This window comes from Hyperolius riggenbachi, chromosome 4, assembly GCF_040937935.1.
Source record: "Hyperolius riggenbachi isolate aHypRig1 chromosome 4, aHypRig1.pri, whole genome shotgun sequence".
In the NCBI taxonomy this organism is placed as follows: domain Eukaryota; kingdom Metazoa; phylum Chordata; class Amphibia; order Anura; family Hyperoliidae; genus Hyperolius; species Hyperolius riggenbachi.
Window position 1 is genome coordinate 224051316 of NC_090649.1, and position 21191 is coordinate 224072506.

General features: G+C 41.7%; 1 protein-coding gene and 1 long non-coding RNA gene across 3 annotated transcripts in view; one reads left to right on the plus strand and one right to left on the minus strand.

The window, feature by feature from the left end:
• The window catches only part of MLIP (muscular LMNA interacting protein), a 446927-nt gene extending 431244 nt beyond the window's left edge, over nucleotides 1-15683 (plus strand). For both annotated transcript variants that reach the window (XM_068281387.1, XM_068281389.1), the window contains one exon: nucleotides 11812-15683. In XM_068281387.1, coding sequence (XP_068137488.1) covers nucleotides 11812-11853 — 42 coding nt within the window. In that variant the 3' untranslated portion in view covers nucleotides 11854-15683. The remainder of the gene's footprint in view (nucleotides 1-11811) is intronic.
• LOC137571778 (uncharacterized) lies at nucleotides 777-17511 on the minus strand. The gene is made up of 3 exons (XR_011031432.1): nucleotides 17454-17511; nucleotides 11798-11888; nucleotides 777-846 (listed from the first exon to the last, which is right to left on the minus strand). It is a non-coding gene; the product is annotated as an uncharacterized lncRNA (long non-coding RNA).
• Nucleotides 17512-21191: the final 3680 nt, after the last annotated feature.

A 21191-nucleotide genomic window follows, 5' to 3' on the forward strand; every position in this document is an offset into this window, starting at 1 on the left:
CACGGACTATAGCAGAGACTTTTATGAGCGCTTATTCCTTATTCTACTGATTTTGATAAGGAATTAGAAATAGCTTTTACATGTATTCATAGCGACAATAATGCAAAATTATATACATTCACAGGGACGAAATCAGATTTAAGGTAACCAAGGGTGAGATGAATGACACATAAATGCTTATGCTGGTATGCTATTGCACTTTGCAGACCATTCCTATGAATACCTCACCAACAAGAATCCAAATAACGTTTACTGATGTATAGGGTTAATTACCATTCAATCAAATGAAGATGAAATGCTGCTGAGCATGGACAGATTTTTTCCACTGTAGGTAACTAGTATAGCTGAGAGCTCTGCATGATGTAAGAGCAAAAGAATAAGTAAATTATTATCCACCTTCTCAATGCCTCAATTACCTCTAATCTCTGCATTTCAGAATTATTCTGTGTATTCTTGCCATGAATTAAATGGTAGACCCATACAACGTGAAAAAAGAATGGCTTGCCACTATAACCTGCTGTTCCTGAGGATGTGTCAGTGTGTGTGTGTGTGTGTGTGTGTGTGTGTTTGTTTTAAATATGTCTTTCCACCTCTATATATACAAATAAGTTTATAAATATTGAAGCCAAGCACTTTATTATTTGGCTGTATCGGAAGCACATACACAGATCCCTTATGGCAGGTCTGGCCTGCATTTGTATCATGAGTTGTGACTACTGTGCTTATGCAGGAGAAACAGTGCATTTGTTGAAATTATTGAGATACCATTAAACCTTATCCTTTTTACTGTTAAGCAAACTTCAAATCTTGATATCGTTTACTACACTTTTCCACACATTCAAGTACCTGAGAGAAAACAAAACATAAATATGTAAATAAAAAGCACCAGTTGATAGCATATTAATCTCATCCTTACCAAAGCTTATCGATAAAAACTGCAGTTCCTTTTTCTTCCAAAACTCATGTTAATCACAGACTGTATTTATTTACTTGGCAAGAACTGAGGTAGTATATATAATTGGGCTTTGAGTGCTAGGTTCAGGAACCCAGAAATGACACAATAGGATGAAAAACATGCATGTACAGTACCAATCCTACTATACACTAGCCTGGATTTCTGTTTGTTTGGTTTTTTTTCTCACTGTAAGGACTAATAACCTGGGCCATTGCAACTTAGAGATGTAAATACATCGATTTAATTGCATGGGCGGTGCAATCATTTACAGTGCCTTTAAAATAAGCCAATGGATTACAGGGAAGTTCTATTAATGATCTATAAACACTACTGTATTTTTTGGACTATAAGACTCACTTTTTCTCCCCCAAAAGTGGCGGGAAAAAGTTACTGCGTCTTATAGTACAAATGCAGGGAGTTCCTGACTTGTGAACACCTGCCAATATAAACCTCCAACCCGCTGCAATGTCGGGAACTCCCTGTACTGTGCCCATGCAGAGGAGGACACAGGGGGACAAATGGAGGGGACAGGTAGACACAAAGGGGCATAGAGGAGGATACAAGGGGAACAGATGAGGACACAGGGAGACAAAAGAGATACAAAGGGGCATAATCCATATATACCCCTTCACCATTGATGCACCAGGTTTAGTATATATTTTTGCCCTGGTTTTTGTCCTCTAAACCTAGGTGAGTCTTATGGTCAGGAGCGTCTTATAGTCTGAAAAATACAGATATATCATGCATTTGTTTTCACTTCACAATTCCTTTACACTTTAAAGGGGAACTGAAGAGAGAGGTATATGGAGGCTGTCATGTTTATTTCCTTTTAATCAATACCAGTTGCCTGGCAGCCCTGCTGGTCTATTTCTCTGCAGTAGTATCTGATTAAAACCAGAAACAAGCATGCAGCTAGTCTTGTCAGATCAGACTTATAAGTCTGAACCACTGAAACACCTGATCTGCTGCATGCTTGTTCAGGGGCTATGGCTAATAGTATTAGAGGCAGAGGATCAGCAGGGCTGCCAGGCAACTGGTATTGTCTAAAAGGAAATAAACTTGACAGCCTCCATATACCTCTCTCTTCAGTTCCCCTTTAATATGACCGTTTAAAGAGGAACTCCAGTGAAAACAATGTAATAAAAAAATGCTTAATTTTTACAATAATTATGTATAAATGATTTAGTCAGTGTTTTACCATTGTAAAATCTTTCCTCTCCCTGATTTACATTATGACATTTACCACATGGTGACATTTTTACCGCTGGCAGGTGATGTCACTGGAAGGAGATGCTGTTTGCTTTTTTGGCAGTTGGACCCAACTGTAAACAGCTGCTATTTACCACAATGCAATGAGGTTCACCGACAGGAAACTGTCAGGACCATGGTCCTGACATCCCACTGTGGGAGGGGTTTCACCACAATATCAGCCATACAGAGCCCCCTAATGATCCTTTTGTGAAAAGTAAAAGATTTCTCATGGGAAAGGGGGTTTCAGCTACTGATCGGGATGAAGTTTAATTCTTGGTCACGGTTTCTCTTTAACTTACAATTACATTTTTAAGCTGCATTTTGATGAGTTTCGAATCCAGTGTGCTACATATTTAACCATTTATGCCACCTGGACATGATCCTCACGTCCAGGCAGCTGCTGTGCTGCTGATGCGCGCTTCGGCGTGCTCCTGTGGGCGATCGTGGGCGCACCCCTGTGCTGACACCTGGTAGCCTAGAGATCAATGAATGGAAACATGGTTCCTGTTCATTGATCTATGCCCCCCACCCCCTAAAAAAAAAACTGACGGCCTCTTAACAGAACAGGCCGCGGTCTTTTTGAAAAAAAGAAAAGGTTTCCCATCCACTTCTCGCTTCTTGGAAGCGAGAAAGACCAAAAAAAAATCTCCATGTGGCCAAATAGTAAAACTAGATCGATATACAATCTTCAATACATAAAACACACATTATTACATTTAAAATTAACTGTTTTTTCCCACACCACAAATTACCCAAATTAAATTTTTAATGGAAAAAAAAATTACAATTAGAAAATACAAAACAAAAAAACAAAACATTAATAGTTACCTAAGGGTCTGAACATTTTAAATATGCATGTAAAGAAGGTATATTACGAACATTTTTTTTAATTATAAGCTTGTAAATAGTGATGGACACAAAACTGAAAAAAAATGCACCTTTATTTCCAAATAAAATATTGGCGCCACACATTGTGATAGGGACAACATTTAAAATGGTGTAATAACCGAGACAAATAGGCAAATAAAATACATAGGTTTTAATTATGGTAGCATATATTATTTTAAAGCTATAATGGCCGAAAACTGAGAAATAATGCATTTTTTAAATTATTTTCTTAATATTTCTGTTAAAATGCATTTAGAAAAAAATTATTCTTACCAAAATGTACCAGCCAAAAAACGCCTAATTGGTGGCAGAAAAAAAAAGATATAGATCAATTAATTGTGATAATTAGTGATAAAGTTATTAGCGAATGATTGGGAGGTGAAAATTGCTCTGTTGCAAAAGGTGAAAAATCTTGCGGGCTGAAATGGTTAATATTATTAATAGGAGCTTTTTTTACTGAATAAAAACACTACACAAAATAGAGGGGTGCAGGACCTAGGGTATATACTGTACATAAACACTCACATGCAGACACAGAACCCCAACAAGCATAGTCTGTACCACCAGTGCTGTATCTAAATAATTCTTTATTCAATCAACTTTATTAAATCCAAAATTAATCAAAATCCACATGATAAAAAGCAACAAACAAGCAAAATTCCCTCTCCTGCAAAAACGTAATCACTTGCTGTAGATCACAAAATAATGCAATACAATACAGTGTGTATCACTGCCAATTGCATGTGGTCCAGTATTAATCATAGAGAGAATCCGAAGATATAACAACAAAAGTTGTTTAGGCGATACATTTTTAATGACTAACTGTACAAGATTTTTCTGCAAGCTTTCGAAACTTTAAGTTTCCTTTTCAGGCATGCTTCAGAACTGGTTCAGAACCATTTCTGGTTCTGAACCAGTTCTGAAACATGCCTGAGGAAACAACTTAAAGTTTCAAAAGCTTGCAGAAAAATGGAAGAAGGAAGGAGTAGGTTCGCTTCAATGTCTCAAAAGTTTATTCAGGACTTATCCCATACAGATAGACATGCACAATACTGACATGTTCCGGACCTAGTATGGTCCTTAATCATAGCATGGCTATACTAGGTCCGAAACATGTCAGCATTGTGCATGTCTATCTGTATGGGATAAGTCCTGAATAAACTTGAGACATTGAAGCGGACCTACTCCTTCCTTCTTCCAGTTCACCCTTTGGCTCAGGTCCAGCTCTGTCCATTGCCGGAGTGTAGCGGTATACACATCCTTTCATTCCTTGCAGAAAAATCTTGTACAGTTAATCATTAAAGGAAACCAGAGAGGAAGGCACTTGAAAAATGAAAAAAGATTTTATACATACCTGGGGCTTCCTCCAGCCCCATCAGCATGGATCGCTCCCACACCGCTGTCCTCCACTGCCTTTATCACCGGTACTGGGTCTTGTCACTTCCGCCGGACGCGACCAGTTGGAAGCATCCACAGGGGCTCCCTCCATCTCACCGGCGCCTGCTTTACGCATGCGCCTGCACAGTACGCAGGGAGCGCACTGTGCTTGCGTCGACTGGCTCGACTTGCCGAAGCGAAGGGATCCTGTACTTGCGGAGAAAGGTGGCGTGGGAGCGATCCAGGCTGATGGGGCTGGAGGAAGCCCCAGGTATGTATAAATCTGTTATGCTCTTCCTCTCTGGTTTTCTTTAAAGGTATAACTACCAACAAATACAGAGGGCTCGATTCACAAAGCGGTGCTAACCTAGTTAGCATGCCTAAAGGCTTTGGGCTAAGTAGTTAGCACGCACAAAGCTTCAAATAATTGTGTGCAAAGTTTTGCGCGGTGCATGTGAAACGTTGCACAGTTCGCGCTAACTATACGCGAGCGGTGCAACCTTTTGCATGCACAACCTTGCGTGCACAAACTTTTCCACGCGATGCGTTTTGCGCGCAATTTAGCGCGTGAACAGCTGTTTTAGGCATGCTAAGGGGCTTTTCACAGGCGTGCTAACAGTTACCACCGCTTTGTGAATCAAGCCCAGAGTGTGCAGTGCAGATAGAAATTCATGTTATAGTACAAATTCATGAAGAAATAAATCCTATGGTGCCAATAACATTTGAATTCATCCAAATTTAAGTGCAAGTGCAACCAGTACAATTTAAGTCTGTTATTTTCTATTACATTGATCCCTGATTGTGTTTGCACATTGTAAATTGCTGCTCATGCTCTGGTCGCACTTTAATTTGTATTAATTAATACTATATTGACACCCGGATATATATTTATTACTTCATGAATGTTATACTATATGTAGTGAATGTCACTTTGCACTGGACACTTTTTGTATTTATTGGAAGTGATTGCATTGTATTGAATTGCATTATTTTGGGATCTACATTAGGTTAAAAGTTTTTGCAGAAGAGGGAGATTTTGCATGTTTTAATTGCTTTTAATCATATGCTCTTTGACTAATTTTGAATTTGATGAGCTTTATAGAATAAAGAATCACTGTTATAATCAATATTGTGGTGCAGACTTTTCTTGAAGGGTTTTTTTTGTCTGTGTGCATGGTGCAAATACTGGGTTATTATGATTTGAACAGAGATGGCAAATTTTCTTTCAATATCTGAATAAGAAATAACTTGCAAAATATAGATTTCCTTTTTGTTTCTAGTCAAGTCTGCTTATTACAGTTAATGCATTAAATGATTTTATCAAGGCAAGAATCAAAACGAAATGAAAATAATTATACGTTAGAATAATAAAAAAAAAAACACATTATTTGAACTGATGCAGAGATTACTATTTAAGCCTTACCTACAACTAAATTAAAAGAAGAAACATCAAAGCATTGGGCTAGTACTGACTAGTTTAGCTTCAGTCTATTACTTTAAGGCCACTGTGGCAATGCAATGAAATTAAGTATAGTTAAGTTAATATTATCCACTACACCATATCTCTGGTAGCAATGGTCATGTGAGTCTAGGAGCAGAATGCGATCAGTTTGGCCAGGTGATAAATATGTAAGCCTCTGATTTGCTAGTCATGATAATGTACTAAAGCGGTATGTGATCACAGCAAATCAGATGATCAAACAAATCACATGCTTTTCCATGAGTTCTCCTACCCATGACCATCCCTAACCCTGGCAGCTCAGAACTGTTGTAAAATAAAGTATACCTCCACAGGCTTAAGTCAGGCTGTGGAAGCCCAGCTTTGTTTTTATTTTGTTTGTTTTTTAGGATCACATGAATTTTAAAGAGACACCGAAGTGAAAAAAACTATGATATAATGACTTGGTTGTGTGGTACGGATAATTACTAGAACATTAGGAGCAAAGAAAATATTCTCATATTTTTATTTTCAGTTATATAGTATTTCTTTTTTATAATATTTGCAGTTTACACACTACACCCAGCATTCTAATTTATTTTACAGAGCAAGCCAGTGAACTTTTGAACTGTCCTCTGCAGAGAAAAAGAAAATAAAGTGACTGACATTTGAGATAACAAGCTTCAGAAGACAGAGCTCTCTGCGACTTTGAAAGTCCTGGAGCTCAATAGCTCTTTTGCAAAGATAACAACTGGAGTTTCTTAACTCTTCCTGTACTTGAAACAATATTAGACTTACATATCTGCTCCTAACGTTTTATTTCTTAGCTGTACTACACATACAAATCATATCATAATTTTTTTTTCGCTTGAGTGTCTCTTTAAAAGGACACTCAGCTATCTTGTGTGCTATCCTGAGCTATCTTGTGTGCCCCCAGTTTATTTGTAAACACACAAAGAACATTAAAACTAGAAAGGGTAATAAAGTTTAAGAGGCACTGTAGTGAAATCTAATAGAATGCAATCAATTATTCAGAATACCCACTTTTACATGTCTTGTTTTCAACATCAGAACCCCTTCCTACATCTAAATATTGCTGTATATTGGTATGTAGCCCTGCCCTCCCAGTGATAGCAGAGCCTAGGCTGTTTAGCTATGAGGAATTCACCACCTAGAGCATCCTGTGAGACCAGAGCCCATATGCAATTCACTTTTTCTCCTAAGTTATCTCCTAGGAGATATTCTATTTAAAATAACTTAAGCATTTTACAATTGAAAAAGTACATACAAGTTGGTGAAACAGCGGCGGGGAAGGGGGGCCATCTCCCCTCCTTCCCTCACCTTGGGGCTCCCGCTTCCTTGCCCCCCCTCCAGAATTTAGTAAGGGGCGGCTGGCAGCGGGCGGGGACTTTTCTCTTTTTTCCAGGTGCAGGAGGGAGCTCTGCGTGCCACTAGATGGCCCCCCTTCCCCACCGCTGTTCCCGCTGCTCCTCTTCACTGCACTGCTACCCCTCCTGCTCAAAGCGCATAGCTTTTATACGGTGGGCTCTCTACTGACCACGGGCCCTCCATGCCCTAGTGCCCAAATGGTCAGTCCGCCCCTGTGGTGAAAAAGTACTATCAGAATTATTTTGAGTATTTTCTTGCTTGCTGGTGGTTTAAAATGCATTTTATGGCAAAGTGTGAAAATTTCTCCTAGGAGAAAACTCAGGAGAAAAAGTTAATTTTTAGTTAACAAGCCCAGGTGTTGTTTGTTTACCCTTAGTTCTAAAGCAAGTACAAACAGCAGCGATCACATGACACTAAAAATATCACCACCTGTGATAAATTGTAGACTGCAAATTAGGGTGAGGAAGGATTTTACAATGGACAAACACTGACTAAATAATGTATAAAGTAATATTGTAATATATATGCTTTTTTATTCATGCATTAGTTTCAGCACAGTTTCTCTTTAATAAGCATCTATTAAATAACTGAAACCACTAGTATAGAGAAAGTTCCAGCGTTTAAGTAATGAAAAGAGTAGAGCAGTGATGAAACTGCATTATACATTTTATCACTGTTCTAGAAATAAGAGAGTATGACAAGAAAAGTGGGAATATGTCAACAGTCACTCTTCAACAGTTTATTGATAGGTACAGATAAACCTCCTAACCTGATAGATCATATATTTATATCACTCTGATGTATTTAACTGCGCACTTTACAGAGTACGTCTAACAATTCATGTCAGTTTCCCTGAAAGCACCTCACAATTTAATTATAGATTGTTTGACAAACACCTGCACCAGTCTAAAACTCACCATCCAGTCTCCTTGTCTTCCCCGTGTATCACATAATATAAATAAACTCACTTTTAAATCTTGTTTTTTCTCACATCTGCTTCCTCATTAGGATTCACTGTCCTGTCCCCCAGTACATTTGTAATCAACAGAAATTCCATTTTATCTGTATATAGCGCCTTTGATCAGAAATGTATACATATTCCATACTCTGCAGCTCCGAGCTTTCATATGTGAATGTGCTTCCAAGAAGGAGCCCTTGAGGTTCATTCACAAAAATGTCATAGATCATCTCTCCTACTTATTTTTATCTTCAAACATTAAATATCTTTTCAGCAAAAAACATTACAAATATTTCTTATGAATGTATTTGTTTTAGTATTTTGCTTGTCGGATGTTTAAAAGGTCTTCTTGATATGGTTAAAGGAAATCCAAGGTGAGAAAGCCAAATAATAAGTGCACATACATGTCAGCAAAATTACCTCATGACGCACTTTTCCCACCTCAACATTGCTTTAAAAATAGATAAGGGGAGCTTATTTATGCGATAAGACAGATAAGGGCCCATATTAAATTACTTTTTCTCCTAGGTGAGATTTTCACACTGAAACAATAAAACGCCTTTTAAAGTGGACCTGAACTCTTGTACATGACAAAAGGAAAACATAGAGAAATGCACCCTGTATGTATTTAGAGAGTTTAGAGTTTAATTCACCCTCATTTGTGTCTAATCACAAATTGTAATTTATCTCTCCTGTGTCACCTGACAGCCACGGCAGATAAGGAAGATAAGCTCATAAGCCCAAACGTTGGCCGCCGGGTCGGCTGTAGAGCGCTGTTTCTTTCACCTTCCCCTCTGCCTGCCACGTTACTCCCCTCGGATAATGGTAGGTCGCGAGTACTTGACCGGTTTTGTCGCTCTAGGCGACTCCTCAGAAGCATGCTTCTGAGGAGTCGCCTAGAGCGACGAAACCGGTCAAGTACACGCGACCTACCATTTTCCGTGGGGAGTAACGTGGTAGGCAGAGGGGAAGTTGAATGAAACAGCGCTCTACAGCCGACCCGGCGGCCAACGTTTGGGGTGGAGCCTACTAAAACTCTATGCGGAAAACCTTGGAAATGTTTGTAAGTGCAATATTCTTTTAATAATAAATGTTATATACAATTTTACGCTATGGGAGCTGCCTCTGGCATATGTCTTTTTGAGGTGAAAGAATCAGCAGTTGTGACAGTGAGTGGTGAGAAGGAGATCTTCATTCTAAACGGCAGGGGGTGGCCAGACGACCCCACAAGCGCTGTGGACCCATCTAACAAAGGGTCTGATATAACGGTGAGTGGCCACTGCTTGGGGTGTGGTGGTGGTGCCTCACTGAAGTGGAGCAGAGTGTCTGTCCTGTCAAGGAGAAGTGCCGTCTGCCACTTGGAGTGTGGAACACAGATTGCTAATAATCTATGTGCACAGCTATCATTTGAGACTGTATTGTGTTGTTATTTACAGCATTGCACCACCGTGATTACTAACACCCATTAGTAATATCAGCGCAGTATTTGGAGTTTTATTTATTATGTTGCTCACAGGGTAACTGAAATACATGGTGGTTACAGATGAGCCAGCTGAGTAGATATATCGATATATCCACACAGATATTCTGGTTGCTGGCTGTCAGGCAGTGATAAACCCTATGACTACTGCACAGTTCATACTATCTTGTGGGCAGTAAAGTCTGGTACACACTCATGATTGGCCAATCACTGACCAATTTTATTACCCCCAGAGCAGGATTATCCACAAGGCAACTTAGGCAGGTGCCTGGTACCTAGTGGGTGTGAAGGGGGCCCAGCTGCCTTCTTCTTTGACTTGTCTCCCAACACAGTTTTCTAGAAAGACCATCATGGGAAGCCAAAGCTGCAACCTTGCCTTGGGCCTCATTTTGTCTTAATCTTTCTCTGACTACGCCCATCCAGTATGAGGATCAACACATATTAAATACTATGAGCAGATTGTTAAGGTAGACCCTCATAATACATGGAATTGATAAAACTGGTCAATGCTTGACCAATCATAATCAAAAGTGTGTACCAGGCTTAAAGTGTACCAGAGCTCACATAACTAAAAAGATTTATACATACCCGGGGCTTCCTCCAGTCCCATCCGCTCGAATCGCTCCCACGCTGCCCTCCTCCGATGTCTGCAGCTCCGGTACCGGGTTCCCACACTTCCGTCAGTCTGCTCCAGTCTACGCAGGAGAAGTGTGCTCTTTGCGTATCTCTCCAGCAGCTGCTGGCGAGATGCATAGAGGGCGCACTTCACTTATGCCAGACTGGCACCGACTGATGGAAGTGCGGTGACCCGGTATCGGAGCTGCAGACATCAGAGGACGGCGGCGTGAGAGCAATCCGAGCGGATGGGGCTGGAGGAAGCCCCAAGTATGTATAAATCTTTTTAGTTATGGGAGCTCTGCTTTCCTTTAACTGTTCACCTAGATCAGGGTTGTTGAACTCCAGTCCTCAAGGGCCAAGGTCCCCACACATTTTTGGCACAGTTCAAATTAATCGATGGAACTGAATCAGGAAAGGTGGAATTCATCCAGTAGAACACTTTTCTTCATTTCTCAATCCATCCTAAACACTGGCATTCATGTGGCCCTTGAGGATTTGAGTTTAACACCGATAACTTAGATTATTTCTTTATATACTTGCATTTAAAAGGGGCTTAGAGGTTTTACTTAACTTGAATGGCCTTCACAACTTGGTGGGTGTGGGAAAGTGATACCCTGAAAGTTTCTCCCAGACACACCTGCTCAAACCCTTAGGATCCATGTTTTTGTGTTAACGTGCAGTTAAATTTTTGGTGCAGTGGTGATTAGGAACCAATCCACGACCACCTCCAGCCTCACTGAATGCTATGCACACCGGAGCAAATGACGGTAGTAAATCTATGACTTCTCAGCCATTATAACTACTGTAGATACTCGACTAAAAGTTTAAAAATGTAGGTCTGACTCACTAAATAAAAGTATAGGGGTCGACTTATACACGAGTCACGGGCAACACTGAGTATTGCGTACACAATCAGTGACATTCCTATTTGCAGCAATTTAACCAGTGGTAAGTGACACTTTCTCAATAAAGGAAAATCCAAGAAAACACAGGTCTGAAAGGCCTGGCCACAACAATTAACAATGAAAGGGCAGGGGGAAATACTAGCAGGAGGGGGGTGAATCATTGCTGCACTTGAGGACCTGGAGGAGTTATTGGCTGCACTTAAGGGACAGGAGGGGTTAATGGCGGCAGTACTGTAGACAATGCAGTCACCAACCCCTCCTGGACCCCAAGTGCAGCCATAAACTTTGTGGGGTAGACTTGTACTTGAGTCAATAGAAAAACTCCAGCTTAAGAGGGTCAAATATTGGACTAGACTTATACACAAGGTTGACATATATTCGAGGATATACGGTAAGTACATTTTTAGTCATACAGTGTATTATAGGCAACCCCATCTGTGTTAGTCATGTATGATGTTTCAAATTATTCCATGCCTTCATTCTGAATTATACAGAATCTGCATCTTCATTCCATCTATGTGTTTCTTTAAATATTTACCATGTATCTTGCAGGCTGAAAGAACACAAAGAAGAGAAATGTCTTCTGATCGCTGATTCTTTATGGTCTAAGCAAGCAAGGAAGGATTTCCCTGTCAGAAAGAGGAGAGATGTTGAAGACTGAACACTTACTGCAACAAATGTTAAACGGTTCTACTTTAGCAAATGTATAAAACATACTCTGTGTGATAGTTATGTCTGTATAGGAAGAAATATGGATTTCTAATGAATTGAGTCTTTATTATAGCTCTTTATGCAATTAGAAACGGAGAAAGTAATAGATTTCAGTTTTTGAGCAATACTCCACTTTAGTTAAGAAAAAGTTATCCCTTCAGTTGTATACATCACAAACACTAATGGCAACTATTGTTTTAGCTTGCTGCCTTGCTTTGTGTGCAAATAAAACAGCCAATCAGTGACTGCCACTGCAGGCCAAAGCTGCTTGTTAATAATTTGATTAGTGCAGGTAGGGAAAGGGAATAAACAGGATTCCTGCTCTGTGCATACAATTGCCCTTGCAGGAGGAAATGCCTCTTTAAGCAATGCGAGCTATAGCACTGAAATGAAAAGATAATTTTTAATGACTTTAAACCAGAAAAGACTTATGCAACATATGCCCACAGCATTTTTCTTTAACAAAAGTGGAATTTTATAGTAGGCAAGTCATAAATATCTGCTATAACCGCCCGCTCTACTATAAAACTAATCTAGTAGTGGATTTTTACTTACTTGAAACAGAAATGTATCCTTCTGTATAGTCATTCAAATTTAGATTTGTGAAAAACACACCTTGTCTAAAGCTGCTTTATAATTATTTGGATGTAGGCTTTAAAATGCATGAAAGAGAATGCAAATTAACTGGGAGCCTTCCCAATCCCCAGCAGATATTGAACAACAGTCCTTTTATGTAAGAGAAGGAGTATTATCAAAATGCACTACACATGCCAATTCAAAAATGGAATCATCCTTGCCTACAGGCAGTCGGAAGTCCAGAAATAGCCAACATACAATACAAGCACATATCTCTTCATTAGGATCTTTCAAATAGTATATAATCATTGACTTTGAAAAACAACCCTTTTTAAATGTAACTAACTTAAAATGATATAAAGCTAAAAGTAACTAAAACTAGAAGAAAAGGTTAAGCCAAATAAATGCAGTTCAGATCATGTTGATGTTCTTATATCATTCGGTATATCCAGAGGTTTAGGGAAAACTTATGTATTAAATGAATTCTAAATTAAGATAGATATGATGGTTGTTTTCTTTTATTTTCAAAACAAAATGGAGCCTTCCTGGCTGTCATACTAATCCTATGCCTCGAATACTGCTCAACTTACTGAATGAGTAACAACATCAGGATTGAAATTAACTTTTTCTCCTGATTTTCTCCTAGTTGACATTTTAAAACTCGTCAATAAAATGTCTTTAAGCCACCAAAAAGCAACAAAAAATAATACTAGAAATAATTTTGATAGTACTTTTTAACCTATGTTTTTGGTACTTTTTTCCACTGCAAAGTAATGAAAAGTTATTATAAATTGAATATGAAAAATTATCTCCTAGGAGAAAATTCAGGAACAAAATGTTGCATATGACCCCAGGAGTTCTGACTCCACTGACATGCTTGCATGATATTAACACACTCAGAGGTTATATGTGCTGATGATTGAGAGTGACATTTAGTGAGGCTAATGGCTGCACACTTCTGCCCTCCTTGGGGAGAAGCTGCAGTCAGCTGTTTGAAGATGTATTGTAAATATTCTGACCGTGCCGTGTTGACACAACATTATCTTCTGTATGCATTTTAGTGAAATAGGTGGCCTTAAAGAGAATCTGAAGTCTCAAAAAAAGCATCATTTTATTTAATAAAAGTGTTTAACATAATAGCCCTACCTAAACCGCTGCATCCCCGCCGCTCTAATCTAACTAAATCTCCCCAAACTCCCTGGGGGGCAATCCGGGCAGCGCTTGGGTGAGAGGCACAGCTATGAGCCGCAGCTCTGCCTCTCAGCACGTCTGTCAGCCCGGATTGCCGCCTCTCCCCCGCCCTTCTCAGCCTTCCTTCACTGAGAGGGGCGGGGGAGAGGCGGATATCCGCCGCTGATAGACGCGTGTGAGGCAGGGCTGCAGCTCATAGCTCTGCCTCACGTGGAAGCGCTTAGGGCAGCAAAATCCATGACCAAGAAAGCCAGGGATTTTGCAGGGGAGAAGGAGGGGGGAGTTAGGGGGGGATTTAGATCATTTACAGCGGCGGGAATGCGGCGGTTTAGTTAGGGCTATTGTGTTAACCACTTCGGGACTGGCCGCCTAACCCCCCTTAAGGACCAGGGCATTTTGCGGTGGAGGGGGGTGCGCGCGTTTGGGGGGGGACGGGCGGCCGGATCCCATCTGTGGTGTGCTGGGCTGTGTGTCCCCCATGGAGGCAGGTGTCCCCCCTGTAGCTGGAAGCAATCACTCACCTTCCAGGCTCCAGCGATGAGCCACAGAAGCCACCTCTTTTCCTAAGCCGGCATCTCCGCTCCAAATGACGCTCAGGTCGGGTCGCGGCTTGATGACGTCATCAATCCGGGACCCAGCGCTGACGTCAGACGGAGCGGAGATGCCGGCCAGAGCGGAGGGGGGCGCCGATCGTAGCTGGAACAGCAGGGAGGTGAGTGGATCCTCTTCTTTTCCCCCCTGCCGCCGCCGCTGTCAAAGTGATCACTACGATCCGACAGCGATCGTAGCGATCATGTGATCAGCAGCAGCCATACGCGATGGCTGGTGATCACTCGGGGGAGATATCAGCTGTCATATGACAGCTTAATCTCCCCCTCCGGGTGCACACAATCGCGTCGGGAGCGGTTCTTTAGCACGGACGTTGAATGAACGTCCAGTCAGAAGGGTACCACCACCTGCCGGACGTTGATTCAACCTACGGTGGTCCCCAATAGGTTAAACACTTTTATTAAATAAAAAGATGCTTTTTGACACTTCAGTGTCAACACAGATCACTGAGAAGATGCTGTCATGCATTTTGAGATGCTAAGTTAAGCTGACTTTATCCATATACAACCCTATCATGTGCTTAAAACTAATGTGACCCCATATTTAAATAAAAAAAAGTCAAATACTCACCTAAGGAGAGTTTGCTGAGATTCAATGTCCACAACCTTTGCGGGTTAGTTAGCATAGATTAGTAGGCTTTATATATTCTATCAAAGGTAATGGGTATGTTTTGCGGCCGTGCCTGGTGAGTTGGGCCCCTAATGATACTGATAGTGAAAACATTGGCAGGCTCTTCTTATTGATATTTACCCATTGACTTATCTGGAGCTCTTTCTTACACTAATTCACCCCTCCTAGTGCCTAACACTAACCTTTCCTGCTAAAACCTGACACCAACCCTGTTTCATAAAGTCCTATAGCTGATTATCTACTAATAGCCGGTTGGCTACTGTTTAGACACCCAATTTGCCAACTCAAAAAAAAAAAAGGATGTGACATTTGAAAGGTTGAAAGTGCTTTAAAGTATATTTTTCAACTGATTTTAGTAGAAATAGGCTACCTAAAACTTCCAGTACTAGGTCTTGCCTGATCTCGATCGGAGACACTGGGACTTAAAGGGATACTGTAGGGGGGTCGGGGGAAAATGAGTTGAAGTTACCCAGGGCTTCTAATGGTCCCCTGCAGACATCATGTGCCCACGCAGCCACTCACCGATGCTCCGGGCCCGCCCCCGGTTCACTTCTGGAATTTCAGACTTTAAAGTCTGAAAACCACTGCGCTTGCATTGCTGTGTTCTAGCTCCCACTGATGTCACCAGGAGCGCACGGTGCAGGCACAGCCCATACTGAGTGTATTCCTGGTGCCATCAGTGGAAGTGAGGACATGGCAACGCAGGCGCAGTGGTTTTCAGACTTTAAAGTCTGAAATTCCAGAAGTGAACCAAAGGCGGGGCCAGAGCATTGGGGAGTGGCTTCGCGGGTACATGATGTCTGTGGGGGACCATTAGAAGCCCCGGGTAACTCATTTTCCCCTGACCCCCCTACAGTGTGCCTTTAAGAGGTACTCATACTCTATGCATTTTTTTTTTTAGAAATACAGTAGTTTTGAAAATAGACTGATTAAAAAAAAATGAATATAACAAATCTATACAAAATTCAGGCTCTGGCTCTCTGATCATTTTGTTAATTGAACATGAATTGGCAAAGGCTATTCCTTATTTAATCAGCTGTAGCAGGAGTGTGGGGAGTAGGTAGGTAGTGTGAGGTGATCCGTGGTTACATAGCTTTGCACTATAATGAGCTAGTAGTGGAGGTGTTCTAATGAAATTAGATCAGATGATCTCTGTTGAGATCTGATTTAACATCAAGCAATACAAGAAGATAAATCAGGAACCAGGTTTATATTCGGAATATACTGATTGCTTGATTTATCTACTGTGAGCTGTGTATGTGTACAGTTACCCTCACAATCACCACTTACTTACATACTTAGGCTTCCTCCAGGCTATCTAAAGGTGTGAACACATGCACTACTATAGAGAACGACGGGTCCGTCAGACCCTCCTGCTGGGCGGGCGTTCTCCCGACAGTAGTGCGTGTGTACAGTCTGTCTGCAGACTGATCTGAAAGATCCGCTCAGCGGATCATTCAGAAACAGCCTTATCAGTCTGTCTGACAGACTGTACACACGCACTACTGTCGGGAGAACGCCCGCCCAGCAGGAGGGTCTGACGGACCCGTCGTTCTCTGTAGTAGTGAGTGTGTACCCACCTGTACAATAGACAGTAGACAGTAGACTTTGTCACTTGCCTTACCCTGCCTTCCATTTCCCTCCCCCACATGAGGTTTGGCCTTTCAGTTGGTGCCTGGTTATCTAACATTTGCATATTATTATCAAGGATTATGACAGTGGCAATGACTATTGTTAATTGTAAGCCAGCATCTTTAGGTTCTGCTTTTACACTCAATGGGCTTGATTCACAAAGCCGCGATAACTCTTATCACGGGCATGCTACCGCTATAATGTAATGTTTTTCGCGCGAAATCACGGCCGTCTTCGCGTGAAAATGTGTGTTTGCGTGAAAAAAAACCGTGTTTGTGCGCAAAAACAGCAGCAATTTCGTGAACAAATTCGCATTTGGCGCAAAAATCGTTACGTGCATTATAGCGTGCACAAAACCGCTTGTTTGACCGTGATAAGAGTTACCACGGCTTTGTGAATCAAGCCCAATGGCCATCTCGTTTTCTTTTTTTTTAGCTATCTCAGTCTCGCAAGAAATAGTTATTTTGTGTTATTGTTACATTCATATGAAAATGATATTAACAGTTTTGCTGAAAAAAAAATGTATGAAATAAACATCTCATTTATACTGTTGACCTTAACTGAATCAGCTTATTAGAAATAAACTGAACATTTTAAAACCAATTGGTGTGAACTTACTAAAATGTTATGAATTGTTTTCATACATTGTTTGCTGCACTTTCACAATTCTTTGCTAAGGAAACAGATGTCTTTTACATTATTTTACATAAATATACAGAGAAGATTTTATATGTGTGGGGAGAAGATACAAAGTATAATATATAATAAAGAAGATTAGGGTTTTTCACATTATCTATAAAGATTTTAAGCACCCAAAAAAAACAAAAAATGGGGAGAAATAGTACCTGCATCTTATACGGCAAAGGCAGGGAATCTCCGACTTCCGACAATCTATTACCCTTATAAGGAATTACAGGTATTGTCAATATCTTCTGTGTGGAAAATGTTTGACAGAGTTTCAAAATTCAGTTAACAATCTGTTGCCCATCTCCTATTGGGTTATCCTAATCCTGCCACATACAGTGTAGAGAAAAACAAAAATCCTTCCCAGTAACATCTGTGAAAAGTTGGGGCTCATTCACACTATGGGCTTGATTCACAAAAGGGTGCTAACATAGTTAGCACGCCTAAAAGCTTTGGACGTGCTAACTAGGGTGCTAAGTAGTTAGCACATGCAAACTACTTAGCACCATAGTTAGCACATGCAAACTACTTAGCACCGTAGTTAGCACATGCAAACTACTACTTAGCACTGTGCTAACTACGGTGCTAAGTAGTTTGCACATGCTAACTAGGGTGCTAAGTATTTCGCACATGCTAACTAGGGTGCTAAGTAGTTTGCATGTGCTAACTACTTAGCACCCTAGTTAGCATGTGCAAAGCATGTTAGCACATGCAAAGTGGCTTTTCACTGGCATGCTAACACTTAGCACCATTTTGTGAATCAAACCCTATGTGAGTTGCAGTGAGTTTTGACGCACTGCACAAAGTGGGCTTGATTCACAAAACGGTGGTAACTGTTAGCACACTGTGAAAAGTGCTTCGCACAAAATTTTGTGTGATAACGGTTAACGCGAGCAAAAATTTGCGTTCGTGCATTAATGCACATTTGCCACGCATTAACGGTTGCGTTAGCACGATAAAATTGTGTTAACGCACAAAAAATTCACGTTAACGCGTGAACGCACATTTTTTGCGCGCAATAACCATTTTTCGCGCAAAAAGGCGCGAAAAGCCAGGCTAACAGCCGTGCTAACAGTTAGCACCATTTCATGAATCAAGCCCAGTGTGCAGTTTTCACGGGAACATATAAAAGTCCATAGACTTTTATTTTATCGTTCACACTTTAACAGTTAGTTGCTGTTCAGTGCATTTCAGTGCAGTGCAATAGTGAGGGAAAAGTAAAAACCAAGAAGTTTTTGAGAAAATAATTTTTAAACAGTTGTGATAGAATTTTTTTTTTCAAACTTAATAAAGTGACAATTTAGTGCAGTACATAAGTACGCACATGCAATCACTGTCTTCTGCCAGGATCAGGAATCAATCAATTAGAAGATTGTTTTTAGATTAATGTTATGATAAGTGAGATAATGAAATAGAGTTAGGCTATTTAAAGGGATACTGTAGGGGGGTCGGGGGAAAATGAGCTGAACTTACCCGGGGCTTCTAATGGTCCCCCGCAGACATCCTGTGTTGGCGCAGCCACTCCCCGATCCTCCGGCCCCGCCTCCGGTTCACTTCTGGAATTTCTGACTTTAAAGTCAGAAAACCACTGCGCCTGCGTTGCTGTGTCCTCGCTCCCGCTGATGTCACCAGGAGTGTACTGCGCAGACACAAACCATACTGGGCCTGCACTGTGCGCTCTTGATGACATCAGCGGGATCGAGGACACGGCGACGCAGGCGCAGTGGTTTTCTGACTTTAAAGTCAGAAATTCCAGAAGTGAACCAGAGCCGGAGCATCGGTGAGCGGCTGCGCAGGCACAGGATGTCTGCGGGGGACCATTAGAAGCCCCGGGTAAGTTCAGCTCATTTTCCCCCGACCCCCCTACAGTATCCCTTTAAAGAAAAAAAAGGATATCCGCACTCCAATAATGATGCACAATAACAGGAGTGCAAGTTTGTAAGACCAAAAATCACACATGCAGAAAACATAAAAAGAGGTACTATTAATTAAACACCTATAAATATATAATCCATAATTGTATTAATATCAATTCACATAAACAATAAAACATTTAATATCACTTAAATAATGCCACACAACCATGAACAAATAAACCCATGCCATGATAAGCATATGGGTAGGTGGTAATGAAAGAAATTCCTTCCTCCAGGGCCGGATTTCTACTTTTTACCGCCCAAGGCCCACTGTCACCAGCCGCCCCCTGACCAATCTGACCAACAGAATCTCAACCATCCCCATCCCTCAACTTACACACCCTTTTCCCCCAAACATATAGCCTTAAAGTGAACCTAATGCAAAATAAAAATTAGATACTTACCATAGTAGATCCTCCTGGGGCCCACTGTTCCAGTACTGGGACCCTCTGAGCATTTTCAGACCGCATCACTGCTGCTCAGGTCCCTCTTCTTCCTTGAGGCTGCGTTTCCCTCTGTGTTCAAGCCCAACTGTAATGGTCATCTTCAATCCTGGTCTGCACATGCCCAGTAGCACAAAACCACTTGTGTATGGCCTTTTCCTCTTTGCACTAGCTGCTTTGTGCTACTGGGCATGCACTTGCACATACCCAGTACAGTTGTGCGTGTACACACAGGGAAGGAAGAAGAGGGTCTTGGGAAACAGATGGCCTCCCTCGCACCCCTGCATTAGGGGGGATGGGAGAAGGACGCATGAATGGGACCGGGCATGCACAGTCAGATTGCCAAACTTACAGAGCTGCCAGTAGCCAATGCCAATGGTGGGGGACCAGAGAATGCTGTGGGACTTCACAACTACGGAGAGCTGGAAGAAACTCCAGGTAAGTAAAAGTGCTTAGTTTTAAAGTGACCCTGAGATGAATAATACATTTTATACATACCTGGGGCTTCCTTCTGCCCCCTCCGCACCAATTGCTCCCACGCTGTCTTCCTCTGCCTCCTCATTCTCCCGTTAGCAGACCTGATAGCTAGGCGAGTCAGGGTGCACTGTGCGCACCGTCGCTGGGAACACTCTGCGCCGGCACAGAACGCTCCCAGCCGACTGGCCAAACTTATGGGGCTGCTAATGGGAGAAGGTGGAGGATGATTGCGTGGGAGCGATCGGTGCAGAGGGGGCTGAAGGGAGTCTCAGGTATGTATAAATCTTTTATTATTATTCATCTCGGGGTCACTTTAAGCACAGCTCAAGTGTGATTTAAAGAATAAAAAAACATCACCGCACAATTCCAGAAAATGTGATCTAAGCAAAAACAAAACATACTTGGGGCTTTTTCCAGCTGCAAGGGGAAGGATACTGTGCCTGCTGTACACTTAAAAAGCTTCGACTGATCTCATGGTTCATGCAATCTCCTCCATTATGCTTCCAAGCGGCAAGGTAACTGTGGTCCAGAGCATTCTGCACATGCATAGTTCGTAAATAATCCAAATCGCGCACACACAAAATATTACTGGCTGTGGCTGCTGTGCACAGTCACTGGGGAGCATGATGGAGGAGGTGCTGTGTACATAGGACATTTCATTTGCCATAGCTGTGACTGTGCCCAGTAGCAACTTTTTAAGAGGGGTGTTAGAAATATGACAGTCCTAAGAAACTGAGGGAAACGAACAAGAACACTATGGGGAGCTGGAAGAAAACCCAGGAATGTGTAAATCTTGTTTGTGTTTTTTTTTTTACTTTAGGTGTTTAAAACACATACAGTACTTCATCCTCATTACCTTACAGTGTCCTGGGTCCCCGAATCATGACGAGCTCTCACACTCATACAGCTGGATGTGATGCCAGGCATGGCCGTTTCTACCCCCGTGCGGGGCGTGCCGCCGCCCGGGGCGCTGCTGGGAGGGGGGCGCTGTGATGGAGGGGGGAGCCGCAGCCGCGGGGAGGGCAGCCCGACCTCTCCCTCCCTCTCCCCGGGCCGCCCTCCA